Genomic DNA, 13395 nt, shown 5'->3' on the forward strand with positions numbered 1-13395 from the left:
TTGGTTGGGAATACCTAACATCTCGTCAGCTTGATCGATTTACTACGAGCCGAGAACTATATGCTACATACTAGATGCATAATACATATGTTGTGTAAGGTCAGACAACATAACTGTTTGTGAAATATAGCCTGGTCTCGTCGTAGGCTCTACTACCTTGTGGCTACGTTAATAGGTAGCATCGTATTCTAATTCCATTGGACCACAATCGGCATTTCAAAAGGGATATCATATATCCAATGCCGTTTTGCAAGTTAGCAAACTCGAGCTTCTAGATGCTAAAAGTTGGGCCATTCTAAGTAAGGGGCCAAGATTGTTCGAAGGAGTACCGATAAAACACGGGCCTCTCAACCAAAGTTGTAATCTTTCAGTTTCCGAGCTAGGCAGTGACGGGGTCCCATGCTCCAATGAGACAAGCAAGCCCATGCCCGTGTCGATTAGCGGGTCTCTCACTTTTGGCACTGTCTGTCTTCCTTCGGTCGGAAGACTACATTGAGATAGCCTGGAAAGTCCTTGCGAAGACTTTTTACTGAGGCTATTCCCAACTTCCTTCAATCCTACATAGTATATTTGCTATGCCCATAGTGACAACCCCTTATCGACCTATAATAGTCTTTGCCAGTTTGACGAGATATAGTAGCTCGTAATTCCTTGCGTAAATTGACACCAATATCCATTGGGAGTCAGACGGGCCAATGTCTTTACATACTCTTTATCTACGGGCTCAAGGGCCAGTCAAACGAAGGCTATTAATCCAAGATCCTACTACGGTAATTAGGTGCTTGGTTATCCACAAAAGGGCGTAGCTAAATCATTATCGTAAAGCCCAGTAATGTGCAAGAAAGATACCGAATATATATATATTTCCTGGCGCAAACTGTCGGCAGATATATAAAGAATTCTTACAAAACCTAACCCTTAATACTCAAGACGAAAATGTTCGTCCCTTATCCCGGTACATATCTCATTAAAATATCATAATGGGTCTAACCGTCGCGTGTCTGGTTTGGTGGTACACGGCATCGGGCTTTTTGCTTGGGATCGATAATCTAGGAACACCAAGTAGTAACAAGATCGAAGTGCCTACCTACATAGGTTTTGTCTCGTATTAATACGGGCTAAGACCTGTTCCATCCCGAATAGGTGAGCTTATCTAAGCGTTCGACACTAATAAACGATAGTGTACTACATAGGGAAGCGAACCCAGTCCCGCGGGGAATACCTAAAGGCTAGTTTGATCGGAATTTAATCTTACGTACATACACTACATCGTGAAGCTCCGTGCGGGTTCTATCTAACGAGGGACTACGTAGTCGCCCGGGGCATGCCGGGACCATGCCCACTCGATACCTTAGCAACACTGCGGATCTAATAATAGATAATCCGGAAATGGAGACATCTACAATAGAGACACCGGTAGGTCGGAACGAGATGGGTAGATTTTGTCGCGTTTCCCAACTGCTTGGTTCCGAGAAGATATGCGAAACTCCGGGCTCTAAATCCGACACGACGGTGCGTCCGTCCAGATTGAACTTACAATGGTTAACCGAACTTATAAAATATCGATATGTACCCCGTGCCCATTAACGCGGTGTAATACTTCATAATCATGACGTTCGTTCGCAGCCGGATAAAGAGATCCGATCTTGTGTGACGGCGTCACGACAGAAATAATATGGCTTCGTCGTCGCTCGCACAGTGTTGTGTCCGACGTACTCAAGCCGTCAGATGCAACCGAACTGCTAATCATTACTTGCGCAACGAGAGAATGCCTGCCTACAAAATAATACGTCCCTGAAACTCTTGTCCTACATAAGCCAATTCTTTCATCTCATTCGACCTAGCCACGCCGAGATCCTTTTGGCGAACTTCGGTGATATGACCGTCTCCGGATACAATTACTACTTTCGACTCCGGCTTCTTTACAAGATGGGAATTCGTTACCATGATTCGTCGAGCTTCCAATACCAGCCACAAAGGTGCCAATACCAGCATACATATCTAGGAGAAAATGCTCCGCAGAGGATCGCAACCAGGTGACCATCCGGGAGATGCGGCCAAGCAGGGTTACAAAGTAACTCGATTAATCGCTCGACTTGCGCGACTCGATTCTAACTAGTAATTCCCCATCATACGATATGTCTTCATCTGATGTAAATCAGATCAAAGCATCATTGACCATGGTTCGATTACAAGTGAAGCTACGGATTTGGTTTTTCGATGTACGTACACGGCAAGTAAAACAGCGGTGAATCCGCAGGACTAGGAACAAGGCCAAGAATTAGAGGCACACAGACCTTGATTCAGACCTTGTCTTACCCCAAAGAGTTCAATTAACGCCCACGACGTCCTCCGCACGAGCCTATCTCCGCATGTTCTAATTCTGCATGTAGGGATCTCTTATCGCTTCGTTACATAGGAAAACCCGTGTCCCCTCCTTAGAAACACGGAATTCCGTTACAGATGGATCTGGGGTAGGTAGCGGCAAGTATGTATGTTGCGTACAACACACGTTCATGTACGAATATGCAAAACCCTGGACTCTCCACGGGGTTACGCGAGGATCCTCGTCTAGTCTATCGGCATGTCAACCGATGATCAAGCCAGCGATTGGTCTCTCGTTGCCTTGCTAAACACGACAGGATAGAATACTCCAAACTCTAAGCTCTTACAGGACAGCGAAGCCTCTCCATTACGATACAGCCTCTAATCCGGCATAATTACCTGGGTAGCTACCTAAAAAAAAAAAAAAATCTGCTTTCTCGAATTGGAGTAAGGGGTAGAACATCTAAGCCATACTGCTGTCCTACCCCTATTTGAGGCGTGGCAAGTCTACCTACAAGGTAGTGTGACAATAAGAGGCACCACCACGCATACTTCCAACAAGACTTAAGGTCAAATCGCCGAGTATGCCCTGATTCATCCGCCATCGGAGCAGATATGGTCAGCCCACCACACGTTAAGATATCGCGTAACCGTCGTTTACGTTTTAAACAGCATCCGGTTGCGGATGGGTTTAATGATAGACAGTCGGAAGACTCGGAATGCAACCGCTTCGGCTAGTCCGTCTCGCCCCGGCCGTCCGACGTCTGTACATAATGAAGGCGCTTTAAAAATATAGATTATCGGGGTCTACAAAAGGCCGAAATCAGATGGTTTCATTTCTTCTACGCCCTTCCGAAGATATCATATATATGGACTATTACATAGATATTAGCCAAATGTGCAGCCTTGGTATCGGTCCTAGCTCACCGGTGATCTACGAAGCATTCGCTCTAGATGCAGCGTTACCTCCCAGAGGTAGGGTTGTTAATAAAGGTAGTGTTGGCTAGAAATAGGCAATGTGCCCTTAACTATCAAGGCGAGTTTCTACTATGACCGAGAAAATAGAAGCTACTTGTACATGTGGTTACTTAAACTACAGTGCTTTCACATTTATATTGCACACCGTTTCCATCCCACTGTTCATTATATCCGTTCGATCCCCGGACTTAAACCTTCTGGGACAAACAACTTCTAGCCATATCAGAAATCTAGTCCTGCAAAGGCTTACGGTCCCTTGTGCATTAGTAGAGTTGTCTTCTCACTCCTTGCTCGCATCCTCGCATCCTCGCAACTATCCCGTTTGTGAATACTCCAACCCACAGATAAGTAATTGGTCAAGTTATATACTTCTTAGTCACTGCTATCCAATCCACCAATCTAGAGCACATAGTCCCTTTTTCACCATTCAAATTGTAAAAGTGGCAAAGGCTAAAGTTATCGTCGACTTTGCTAGCGGCCAAGAAGCGGGGGGAATGTCAAGATGAGGAGCAGTCAACCTCCCCAGCGCAGGCGCGTATAGGTGTGCACACTTACAGTAGTATGACGCCACAATCATATGTAGGGTTAAACTGTACAGACACAGGACTATATCGAATCCGACCGTCTGTCTTGGCACGAAATGGTTCTCTGCAGCTAACTTCATAGGACAGTGTGCAGTAGATGTGCAGAGAATTTGGGAAAGCATTGGACAAATAGGTATAACTAGCCCAATTCAGACTTACTATTTACCTCTCTAACGACTATGAGAGCTCAAATTTACCTGAAGCTGAGTCGACAATCCCTAGAAAATCATGTCCGCGATCTCAAGTCTTGTTTTGTTGTAACTGCCCAGTTGTTAGCATAGGCCATTATGATGAAACAACATATGATTATTAAGTCATATACCTCTATGTTGACGGCTTGGAGTAACCTAATCACGGAATCATGTTCTAAAATGATGATCTTCCTGTAAAACTAACTAATGGTCTCCGTATAGTCCTTGAACGTGTAAAAATATATCTTGGCAATAATGTTGATTATCCAGAGAGTAGAATTGGAAGGACCTTTACCCTTTACTTACTAAATGTTTCGCATGCTAGATACTAAGGAATTTCTTGTTGTAAACCTAGTTACTTACACATGTAAAATCGACTATATAGCTCCATATTTTACGTTCTCTTTGATACTCTAGATGATAGATGTAGAGTTGCGTAGACGTAGAGAGGCACCAACCAAACGGTAGGAAGTAAACAACTTGAATGAGGAATAGTTAGAAGATTAAGAGCATGCTTTAACTATCGTTGAATAAACTTGAGCCTTACCAACCATGCAGTTTAAAGTCAGTCTCCCTTTAATAAATGATGCTTATTTCTATGTAGAATACTATACTTATTAACCATATTTAACGTGGCTGTTGCTATCTATGAGTGTTTTGTAATAGTCCCCTTTCACCACAGTTGGATTCTGTACCTAGGATTTTGAGGTATAATTTATATGACGGTAACCCCTTAAAAATAAGATTACCTGCTGTTATTAGACCGGGTTATCTTGTTTTGACGCAGACTAGACTGCCCGGTAATCTATGATGACGGACTATAATTGATCATATATTTAAATATTATATTTAGGTCACAATATATTGAAGCTTTCATTTATATCTCACTCTGAACTATTTCGATATCCGTTATTGGAAGCTCATGCATATGATGGCTAGCGAGAAGTATTTGTCAGTATTATAGATGAGAAATCTGGAATAAACGACATGTTTAATACGTATAGCCACAAACTCTCGTAGTTAGATTAGAGTCCCTCGCGGAACAATGAAGCTGTTTTCATGCTGTTTGGTTCCACCTCATGACAGTATCAGAGATCACCCTCGGTATATTGTACCACCCATAGAGTGGTAAGAGGTAGCTAGCTGGTATATAGCCCAAGCATATAGTATATTGAAGGATATCTTAACGCTCGCTTCTATATCAACCAGAGGGCACTTCCTATATTAGGTATTTTCCTATTCTATCACTGGCCGGTAAGGTGAGGTAAGGTTTAGTGTAAACTCTTATCACGTCGCTTAACTATCACTGACCCCTATATTCTTACGGGAAGCTGGCGAATATTGTTTCGTATTTTCGCTGACATGAGTCAGAGTGTATGTTATATGTCTTGATTAAATATCTACCTGTTATATTGGAGAGCTGTACTACTTTCCGAGTGCTTTCTGAGTGAGCCATTTATGTTAGTCATAATGGCAAGGCACTTGGAATACCGAGTCTGGTAATAAGCACACCTTTGAGAGCGTATTCTACTTCGCGTTCTGAAATTATTGATATCCCCAAACTTTATACAAACATAGTAGTTACTACTGTCATCTCATTTCAAATATACGGTAATAGCTACGAGAATGTGTATCGGGAAATACCTTCGTAACCTTTTCTCTTGCTATTCGATATTCCCATTCCTTAGCTGATAAAAGAACATTCGGCGATGAAAACAAGCACGTAAGACCAGCGAATTTATATATTTAAATACTTGCTATTATATGATCCGTTCTGAGAAAGAAAATTTTGTCTACTCGGTAATTATGCTATGAAATTAAATTACAGACATAAGTGATATTGTGTTGATATTGTAATGAAACCTATAAACGCCCCACGATCGAGCCGACAGACTTTGATACGACTTTTGCCGATGGGACCAGCCCACCCCATGTTGTACAATAACAATACACTCCTACTCTAGAGTTTTATGGCTTCAATCATATCGGGTTCTATGATAAACCATAGTTAGCATTGACGCGCTACGAAGTAGGGGGCTTTTCTTTCAACTATGTTGTTTTCCAGGTTAAGTGCTAGGTACCTAGGTAGGCACGTACTTACTTCGCATTATGCCGTTCACCTCCCAATCCAATAAGTCGGGAGAACCCCCTGTCTCTCAATCGCTTCTGCAATTTGCGCGTCTGTCATGCTCTCCTGGCCATTGATAGCATACCAAGGGGAGTCGTGGAGCAGATAATAAGCCTGGCCGACCGGGACGTCAGCGCTAGAGGCGATGATAACTCCAGGCTCGTCCGTTCGCATCCGCGCTAGTTGGGCCCATAGGGCGGCCCGCTGAGCGGCGTCGAGTCCACGTGCCAGATGGAAGACCGGGGTATAGGAGCGGTCGGACCGGGCCGTGAACTTGGCCCGGAATGTCGGTGTTCCGTCGATCGGCCGCAGATGCTTGCCGCCCAGGGTAAAGTATCCAGCACAGTTGCTGCAAGGCTCGCCACGCCTTAAAAGCATAGCGTCGACAATTGGATATGACCCCGGGGAGTCAAATGCTTGAAAGTACGATAGTAGCATATTTTCCTCAGCGTGCGGGTGGTGTCCGCCGTCCCCCGTTCCCGCCATCGCGGTCCAGATATCTGCTTCTCCGTCCGCGAAGAGTAGAGACGCTGACAAGTCGACCTGGTCGCTATTGCGGAGGCCGCTGCGCACGAATTGGTACAGAGCACCTACTAACCCCAGCTGTGCATAGTTCAGGCGTACCGTATTTCCACTGGCGTTCTTGATGCGGAAGCTAGGAAGCTCGACGAATATGAATTGGGGCATGGCGTCGAACGGTTAGCGGCACGGGATATTATAACAATTATACAATTAAGTAGAGAAGAGTTCTGCCGGTCGAGACTATATGAAGGGAGACTCGGAGAGGACGGTCTTAGATGATATAGAATGAGAGCTTTCAACTTGATCATCGATGGCGTAGAGTCTGGTGATAGATATAGGAGATCAATCATCCCATGCCGAACGACCATTGCCGGGAGATAGGCGAACTGGTGCCTGGTGCCTGGTACCTGCTTCTTCGTAGCGAGTACAATTATCCAGTTCGTAGTATTCTTCACGAGAATGATTCACACGCCATGAGGTGAATCAGACGGCAATGTATCAAGAGTCACTGCTGACCCGCGGTAATCGAAAGCATACATGTGACGAATGGGGAAGCTCCTATGGGCAACGACGAGGTTGATAAGTTCACGAGAGGGAGAGGGGCACACGGGAAGGGCTAGTCAGGGGAAAAGATAGATACCCATAGCGCGAATAGGCTATTGCAAGGTTGGTAAGGTTGGTATATGTATTCTCCGAGACAGGCATCCCAGATCTCCCGATCGCCATAGATTCCACTAGAGAGTTACTCATATCTTCACCCACGTTTCAGCTTCTTTGGTAGTTAGCTTCCTTTAAAGGTAAGCTGACGCAAATTCGGTCGTGACGTCTTTGAACGCGGCCCTGAATGAGGCTGATAATTATCGGGAAGCTTACCGTGCAGCATGCAAGCCATAGTAAGGCTGACCCAGCAACCTGGTAATACATCTCGGATGTTTACTTTTCGTCTTAATCATCTTGGTCTCTATGCTGCTATACTGGTACCACCCGCGAATTCTCGATACGTAAGTGCCCTTGGCCAGGGCTTGACATCATCGAGCCTACCCCCCAAACCCCCCGGAGTTCGTGGTAGAGTAAAAGCTCAGGCCGGGATATGCTTCACCGTACACGCGTCGAGCGCGATTCTTGCGTGGACACATTTGATACTACATAGCAAGGTCAAGATATGCCAACACGAGGTTATGCAGAGTGGATAGGGTATTGACTTGCTATGGAACCCATGGAGATTCGGTTCTACTTTGGGGTTATCCCGGGTTCTGGGTATTTGATAGACGGGCTTGATGAGCATCCGACTCGTCGACTGTTGAAGTTTCAAATTGAAGCTCGTAACGGGTATGCATAGGACTAGGACATAACCATTTCGTGTCTAAATTTGGGCTGGTCGTTTTTGACGAGTAGTTGCTCTCGGCCGGCGTTCTGCTCGGATAGTGGGACATGGGGATATATGCGGCTACGTGGCGGGAGCGCGACGAGGCCGAAGATCCAGACTCGAAGAAGTCCCGTGAACCGTGCAGAACCCTGTCGCTAGATCACCAACTAGACGGACCGGGGAACGAGACTATTCCCCGTATAGCCTGCATGAACCCTAGCAGACCTGAATCGTACATAACCGTCTAAGAACTTTATGTGTAATCCTTAATCCTGGGTCGGGTCTTGAAGCACGTTCGCTTGGGGGGGTGACATTTACAATAGCATCATCTTTCCAACCCCTTGCAACCTTGCTACCTTGAGAAACGAACCACCAAGGATTAGGTAAAAGAAAATAGAAAAGAATAAGATATAAATTGACGTCACGAGGTAAATCCGTATTTTTCTATTTTCTCGTTCCCCCCGTTCCCGTACCGGAGTTATTAAATTTGTATAATTATAGAATTAGATACCTATTGGCATTATTTACTCGGCGAAAATAAACGCGTTTTTCTTCTTTTGGATTTAGTTGGCGGCACAAGCAGAGCAGAGTTGGTGCCAACCGAATCAACCGAATGAGGCCTCGCGCTTAGATTATTGTCCTAAGGCTAATCTGGAATGGTTATACGCCAATCGAAGAGGCCAATCCATAACCGTTTAACCGTTTATGGGGTTCCTTCGTATTTGTTACCTGTCCGTGGGTTAGCCTCAGCACAAACCCCCATCAGCCTCAATCTCGTTTCTTATTAGCTAAATCGTTATAGGTACTCGGATTGTTCCATGATTGGACAATCTCCGAACATCGTCTTCGACGACCTTCACCATTAACGCATTTCATTGGTTCTGGCGCCAAGCGCTTCTGTAATGCACTCCTCTTTTTACCTATTCCGGTGGGGGGTATCGTGGGGACCGCCGTCTTAGTCGAACGACCTCTTATCTTATTCTTATTCTTTATTTTCCGTCTCTCATTTTTCTTTTCTTTTTTTCCTTCTCACAACTTCCCTCCTGATTTTTCTCATTGACTGAATTAGTGACTATGGACGTCAAAGCCAAGTCGCATGCGCCATCTCATAGTCGTATGCGTAATGATTTTAGGCCTCCTAGGAATATATTGTCGCTCTCTTGGGAGTCATCGCACCTAGTACGTCCTGACTTGACTCGGTGAAATCAAATCACGCTGACACAGGTCGCAGCTTCAATCCTCGCGCTGATGGGCTCAAACAATAAGCTGATTTCATATCAACTTGGCCAATTCAACCGAAACCCCAAATCATGCAATCAAACTCATAGCAGCTGAGGATGAATGGCGCCGTGTTGTACTACAGTTGATCTCGGTCCTTCTGTCGGATAGGAAAACCGTTGAGATTATTTCCCCGTAAGTATTATCAACAGTCGGCCGTCGCCTTAATCTGAATGGTCCGTTACGGCCAAATCCGAATCCTTATGGTGTACCCCGGGGGCAGTGTGAGAACGGTAGAAGCACTCGGGGTAGAACATATCCCGAAAACTTTTCCAAATAAGGCGAATTCGTCGGCAACTACTTCCATCATTGTTGGTTGTAACACGAATTTTAAAGCGTTTTTATATTGCCACCCTTGATGACGTCTTAACTGCATCGATCAGCCCTATTGCAGGAATATGTTGGTTTCAAATCATATTAACAGGTGCAAATCTTACTATGACTGTGCGAATAAGAGTCGGTGAGATCCTATCGATTCCGAGGGACACCTACCTACCTACGTAATATTCGCAATTCAAACCAACGTACATGGCTTTAAAAGCTACTCATAACCTTTGCGTATTGGTTCGATTAGTTTCTATCTATCTCCTAAGTTCTATTCGGATGGTGGAAGCACTAGCATTCCCCGTAGCTTCTTAAAAAAATAAGATAGTTATAGGCACTTTGAGCAATCTAAGGACTAAACAGCGACAGAAGCTAGCGCATCTAAAAGGAAGAAGATACGACTATCGGTACTCTCTAAGTTTCCCAAAATCACCCGAAACGCGATCGTCTCTATTAGATAACTCTCCGCAATATTGAGCCGCGTAGCCCATTTCCCTCTCAACGTCATACCATCGATCCGATATACGGGTCGCGCTTACCATCCGGCGAGTACTCGACGGTGTACTGTACGGTCTTCTGTATCTGAAGACCCTTTTCCTCGTTTAGCGTATACTCTTCTGAGCTGGAATCGGCCCTACGAAAATTGGCTAGATTGGCGCCCTCGTATCCAAGCTTACCGTTGCTGATACGCGCCCATTTACCCTCTTCCGACTTGGTGTGACTCCCGCTGCTACTCGGGTAGGACTTTGGCAAGCCACTGCTAGTGTAAGCGGCGCGTTTGTCCGAATTCTCACGAGAATTTGAGTAGTAGGTAGGCATCAATTTTGGGAACCATTTGATAATCAAGGGACGGATCTGCGGAAGACAAGCACACACGAGCGCTACGTTCATCTCGATAATGGTCCACATGGTAGAGGCAATGTCGTAAGTTGGGTCTGGTGTCCTTGCTTGCATATCTATAGTCGTGACTCTTAGACAAGAAGTGATAACCACACTGTTGCCTAGCGTTAGTAAATTCATATTAAGGTGTGCTGCGGGCTACTTACAACACACCGAGAGCAAAGACGATCATCAGGGCAGCCTTTTGGACCCTAGGTATCTGCAATGCGTAGACGAGAGTCATGGGGAGAGTAAGGATGATGATATCGGTCGCGATTGAGAAACCAGAGTTGGCGTACCAGAACTTTCCGTTATCTATGCAGGTGCCCTTCATGGACTTGTCGAACGCCTTGGTAATCGGGGTGCATTGGAATATCGTCGCCGTGACCGATGCGATGCAGTACATGATCACAATGAGCAGCATGAAGCGGCACGCACACCTGAACCATTTGGTATTGCTGAAGATTCTTAGGTAAAGTAGAAGAATCGATGCCTTTGTCAGGTTGATACAGGTCTTATAAGTCACCTGGCAGAGGTAGAAGTACTACGTTCGGAGGATATCCAATTAGTGATATTGGTCCACACATGTATGGGGAGTAGATCACATGTATCTAAGAACGCACCTTAAAGGCTTGGTATTTGTCAGGACCAGACAAGCTGTAAGTATGTCTTCCATAGCCGTAATGACAAGCTGCAAGCATGATTCCGCTTGAAGCCAGGGCAAATGCCTTGAGTAAGGCCGTTAGCACATGTAGTTTATCGCCGTCTTCACGTACGTTGTAAGATTTTGACATACAAGTGATACTAGAATAGTCCAGTCATCGGCGCCAAGATGTCCTCCGTTTCCCAACCTCGACCATATTCTGGTGCCAACAATGATGGGACAGATAGCCAGGAAGACACCGACAGGAACGTATATCATCTCGGAGTTGGTATCATAATAACCAGGGTCACCAGGGGATAGGTTGCCTCTTGGTAAATTAGACATCTTGACAGAATATAACCAAGTGGCTAAACTTGTTATGACGACAGTTTCCTTGGAGTCCCTCAGGGTCTGGATTGCATGATAAGCCGTACACAACACAACAGAATAGAGTAGCTTTATCTTGAAGTGCGAGCGCAGAAGATTGGATACAGGAGAATAGTATACGGGTCCGAATTGCGAACTTGGTGGTGGATGAGTACCTAATTGAGAGTTTCTAGGAAGTTGATGTAATGGTGCGATGCCGACTGCTATATCTGATGACGGGCGACTATAATGTTCCTTCCAGAGTAGTAGCTATACCCCAAATTGTAAGAGAAAGCACCAAACTGGAAGTCTTGGATTAATTGAATAGGTACCTTGGTTGGTACACTCGCGATATAGTTAAGGCAAGTGCATGTGCGTACACTCTTGCGTACAAGTTGGTGTTATGTACGTCACTATACGCATCGTACCTATATAGTTCCTTCCCTGGGGGGAGATGTACCCCATAGAAATAGAAATAGAATTTAGCAATAGACTTTACCGCGATAGACAATTAAGCAGCTACAATTACTTGCCCTTGGTAACTTCCTTCGCCATGGGTAAGGATGCATTTAAGACCAGCAGCCACAATGAAGATCTCAAGTGAGACATAAAATGAGGTAGCAGCCGCATACTTCGACATATACTTTGACAGGGACGCCAATACCTAACTAAATTTTGGAGAATATTGGAATACGCTGAATCATTTCCTCCCTTTCCATATGCCTTCGGTACCTGACGTAACCTACCTAAGGTAGTCTCTTACCCAACATTACATACCTCCTAGGTAGACAAGCACAACAAGATGGTACAAGATAGTACTACTACCTGTAATTTCGTATGTAATACATCCAGGTGTTGTCAACTGATTTCACGGCGAACTGATAGGTAACTGACAAATTTTAAGAGTTGCTATATTGTTATAACTAATCTACCTATATAACTATTATATCTCTATATCCATATTTTCTAACCCGAATAATAGATAATAGTCACGTTTGCGTATACGGCTATCTCGGCTACCCGCTTGCTTTGCTATATTGCTCTGTTACCTTAGCGTTGTGGTTATTGAGCACAGCCGAGAAGATGTAACGGCCACACCAGATCTCAGATTAGGGCAATTCCGGATAGCAAGGGCAAGTTCGCAGCTATCATCGTTGATAGGTAGTGTACCGTGTGGCGAGCTGTCAGGTGCGGCTATTGGTAAGACAAGGCCGGCAAGGTGAGACAAAAACTCGCAAGCGCAGGCGACAGTTTCACGCATATCATCGCCAGGTCGACTCATGTCTGAGATGCCCTAGATCTGCCCTGGATTGTGGGGATGCTTTTACTTCTCCGTGGCGCTTCCTGTAAACCAAATTCAATCTATCGGGGCAATGAAGTGAGGTCGGGCATGTTTGTTAGTTATGGCCACCTTAGTAGTTTGACAGATGAGGTTGGTTACATATGTCGATGAATAGTTAGACGGTAACACGATGTTCTCATGCAATGAATAGCGGCAGATATCTTAGGATATGATTAACTAACACTTTTTTTTTTAAAAAAAAAAGGGGGGGAGAGAAGTAGAAAAGGGAGGATTAGCTGCTACCAGACCCCAGATCTGTATATGCACATGCGCATGTAGGTACATGTATATGCAAGCGTCCTACGTCCATTAGCTTTTGGTACGGCATTACACCTGAAATATCACAAATCTAATGTATTACTTTGTGTTCGTGGTATGCCGTATCATCACAGCCATCTCCATTCTCAAACCATTCAAAATACCTAATACATCTACTAAGTTACATGCATAGGTATGCATCGTCATCCCA

At 44.9% G+C, this 13395-nt stretch overlaps 2 protein-coding genes across 2 annotated transcripts; both read right to left on the reverse strand.

Annotated features, from left to right (window-relative positions):
- Nucleotides 1-5814: 5814 nt before the first annotated feature.
- F5Y00DRAFT_160130 (uncharacterized protein) lies at nucleotides 5815-7251 on the reverse strand. The gene is made up of 2 exons (XM_048004685.1): nucleotides 6180-7251; nucleotides 5815-6070 (listed from the first exon to the last, which is right to left on the reverse strand). Exon 1 carries the CDS (start codon nucleotides 6891-6893, stop codon nucleotides 6195-6197), a length of 699 nt encoding a protein of 232 aa, XP_047861867.1. The 5' UTR covers nucleotides 6894-7251; the 3' UTR covers nucleotides 5815-6070; nucleotides 6180-6194.
- Nucleotides 7252-10200: 2949 nt separating this feature from the next.
- On the reverse strand, nucleotides 10201-11563 carry F5Y00DRAFT_254994 (uncharacterized protein; the record flags this gene model as incomplete). Its single annotated transcript, XM_048010240.1, has 4 exons — nucleotides 10201-10690; nucleotides 10743-11119; nucleotides 11199-11303; nucleotides 11372-11563. The coding sequence occupies 4 exons, from the start codon at nucleotides 11561-11563 to the stop codon at nucleotides 10201-10203; spliced, it is 1164 nt and encodes a 387-aa protein (XP_047861868.1).
- Between the last annotated feature and the right edge of the window lie 1832 nt (nucleotides 11564-13395).

This window comes from Daldinia vernicosa (genome assembly GCF_022497035.1).
Source record: "Daldinia vernicosa strain CBS 139.73 unplaced genomic scaffold F5Y00scaffold_50, whole genome shotgun sequence".
NCBI classification, from domain to species: Eukaryota; Fungi; Ascomycota; class Sordariomycetes; order Xylariales; family Hypoxylaceae; genus Daldinia; species Daldinia vernicosa.

Bases quoted from the DNA above. Each gene is read 5' to 3' on its own strand.
- F5Y00DRAFT_160130 (XM_048004685.1), bottom strand. From the start codon at position 6,893: ATGCCCCAATTCATATTCGTCGAGCTTCCTAGCTTCCGCATCAAGAAC.